Genomic DNA, 3029 nt, shown 5'->3' with positions numbered 1-3029 from the left:
GGCTCTACTGTAGTAACACACAGCCAGGCTCTACTGTAGTAACACACAGCCAGGCTCTACTGTAGTAACACACAGCCAGGCTCTACTGTAGTAACACACAGCCAGGCTCTACTGTAGTAACACACAGCCAGGCTCTACCGTAGTAACACACAGCCAGGCTCTACTGTAGTAACACACAGCCAGGCTCTACTGTAGTAACGCACAGCCAGGCTCTACTGTAGTAACACACAGCCAGGCTCTACTGTAGTAACGCACAGCCAGGCTCTAGTAACACACAGCCACGCTCTACTGTAGTAGCACACAGCCACGCTCTACTGTAGTAACACACAGCCAGGCTCTAGTAACACACAGCCAGGCTCTACTGTAGTAACGCACAGCCAGGCTCTACTGTAGTAACGCACAGCCAGGCTCTACTGTAGTAACACACAGCCAGGCTCTAGTAACACACAGCCACGCTCTACTGTAGTAGCACACAGCCACGCTCTACTGTAGTAACACACAGCCAGGCTCTAGTAACACACAGCCAGGCTCTAGTAACACACAGCCAGGCTCTACTGTAGTAACACACAGCCAGGCTCTACTGTAGTAGCACACAGCCAGGCTCTACTGTAGTAACACACAGCCAGGCTCTACTGTAGTAGTACACAGCCAGGCTCTACTGTAGTAACACACAGCCAGGCTCTACTGTAGTAACACACAGCCAGGCTCTACTGTAGTAACACACAGCCAGGCTCTACTGTAGTAACACACAGCCAGGCTCTAGTAACACACAGCCAGGCTCTACTGTAGTAACACACAGCCAGGCTCTAGTAACACACAGCCAGGCTCTACTGTAGTAACACACAGCCAGGCTCTACTGTAGTAACACACAGCCAGGCTCTAGTAACACACAGCCAGGCTCTACTGTAGTAACACACAGCCAGGCTCTACTGTAGTAACACACAGCCAGGCTCTACTGTAGTAACACACAGCCAGGCTCTACTGTAGTAACACACAGCCAGGCTCTACTGTAGTAACACACAGCCAGGCTCTACTGTAGTAACACACAGCCAGGCTCTACTGTAGTAACACACAGCCAGGCTCTACTGTAGTAACACACAGCCAGGCTCTACTGTAGTAACACACAGCCAGGCTCTACCGTAGTAACACACAGCCAGGCTCTACTGTAGTAACACACAGCCAGGCTCTACTGTAGTAACACACAGCCAGGCTCTACTGTAGTAACACACAGCCAGGCTCTACTGTAGTAACACACAGCCAGGCTCTACTGTAGTAACACACAGCCAGGCTCTACCGTAGTAACACACAGCCAGGAGGTACTGTAGTAACACACAGCCAGGAGGTACTGTAGTAACACACAGCCAGGCTCTACTGTAGTAACACACAGCCAGGCTCTACTGTAGTAACACACAGCCAGGCTCTACTGTAGTAACACACAGCCAGGCTCTACTGTAGTAACACACAGCCAGGCTCTACTGTAGTAACACACAGCCAGGCTCTACTAACACACAGCCAGGCTCTACTGTAGTAACACACAGCCAGGCTCTACTGTAGTAACACACAGCCAGGCTCTACTGTAGTAACACACAGCCAGGCTCTACTAACACACAGCCAGGCTCTACTGTAGTAACACACAGCCAGGCTCTACTGTAGTAACACACAGCCAGGCTCTACTGTAGTAACACACAGCCAGGCTCTACTGTAGGTTATACCAAACTGACTTAAAGCTAGTATTTTAATGCATCTACATTCTAGTTGGGACACTTGGCTACATTCTGGTAGAAGTACTTTAGATAACAAAACTTGAGGTAGCAGAACTTGAGGTAACAAAACTTGAGGTAGCAGATCTTGAGGTAACAGTACTTCAGGTAACAGTACTTCAGGTAACAGCACTTGAGGTAACAGCACTTGAGGTAACAGCACTTGAGGTAACAGCACTTGAGGTAACAGTAGTTGAGGTAACAGTAGTTGAGGTAACAGTAGTTGAGGTAACAGTAGTTGAGGTAACAGAACTTGAGGTAACAGAACTTGAGGTAACAGAACTTGAGGTAACAAAACTTGAGGTAGCAGTACTTGAGGTAGCAGTACTTGAGGTAGCAGTACTTGAGGTAGCAGTACTTGAGGTAACAGAACTTGAGGTAACAGAACTTGAGGTAACAGAACTTGAGGTAACAGAACTTGAGGTAGCAGTACTTGAGGTAACAGAACTTGAGGTAACAGAACTTGAGGTAACAGAACTTGAGGTAACAGAACTTGAGGTAACAGAACTTGAGGTAACAGAACTTGAGGTAACAGAACTTGAGGTGGTGCTCTTTCTTAAACATTACACTGCATCCCAAAGGACACTGTTTAGGCAAGGTAAAACAAACCCCCTTCCTTCTGGTTATAAATATTCATAGTTCAAAAAAAGCAACCTCACAGACCCAAAATGCAAAACAACATAATTAAACATTTATAAACACCTTTGAAAAACACAGCGAACAAACAGCATAGATGTGAGAATTCCTTTGAACCTACATGTTGTGCTTTTTAACACCTTGATGAAATAATATGGTCTGGAATCACATCTGTTATTTAATATTACGAGTTCTTCGATCAAAGTCTAGCTTTTAAAGGGATACTGTAGGATTTAGGCATTGAGGCCCTTTATCAACTAGCATGCTAGCAGATACCCATAGACTTCCAGTCACTGTGCTAACGCCAGTTAGCATTGGCTCCCGAATGTACCTCCAACTTCCTTAAACTGGACACAGAAACATCTGACTCTGGGGAAGAAGATAAAGGGTCTCGTTGCCAATACCTTTACGTATCCCTTTAACAAACCTGGGTATAAAGGGTCTCGTTGCCAATACCTTTACGTATCCCTTTAACAAACCTGGGATCAAGAACTTTTTCATAATCATTTCAACTCCCTGGAATCACAACACCGACCCTGTCAATCTGAGACCTTGTCTGGAACAATGGAATCACAAATCCAACCCTGTCAATCTGAGACCTTGTCTGGTACAATGGACTCACAACTCCAACCC

The 3029-nt window shown here is 46.3% G+C and overlaps 1 protein-coding gene across 1 annotated transcript; it reads right to left on the bottom strand.

Annotated features, from left to right (window-relative positions):
* Positions 1-1751: 1751 nt before the first annotated feature.
* LOC129846417 (keratin-associated protein 4-4-like) lies at positions 1752-2324 on the bottom strand. The gene has a single exon (XM_055914344.1). The coding sequence runs from the start codon at positions 2322-2324 to the stop codon at positions 1752-1754; it is 573 nt and encodes a 190-aa protein (XP_055770319.1).
* Between the last annotated feature and the right edge of the window lie 705 nt (positions 2325-3029).

The sequence above is a fragment of the Salvelinus fontinalis genome, unplaced genomic scaffold, assembly GCF_029448725.1.
Source record: "Salvelinus fontinalis isolate EN_2023a unplaced genomic scaffold, ASM2944872v1 scaffold_0534, whole genome shotgun sequence".
NCBI classification, from domain to species: Eukaryota; Metazoa; Chordata; class Actinopteri; order Salmoniformes; family Salmonidae; genus Salvelinus; species Salvelinus fontinalis.
Note: the sequence above shows the minus strand (reverse complement) of the source record. Positions and strands in the feature narration are given on the sequence as shown.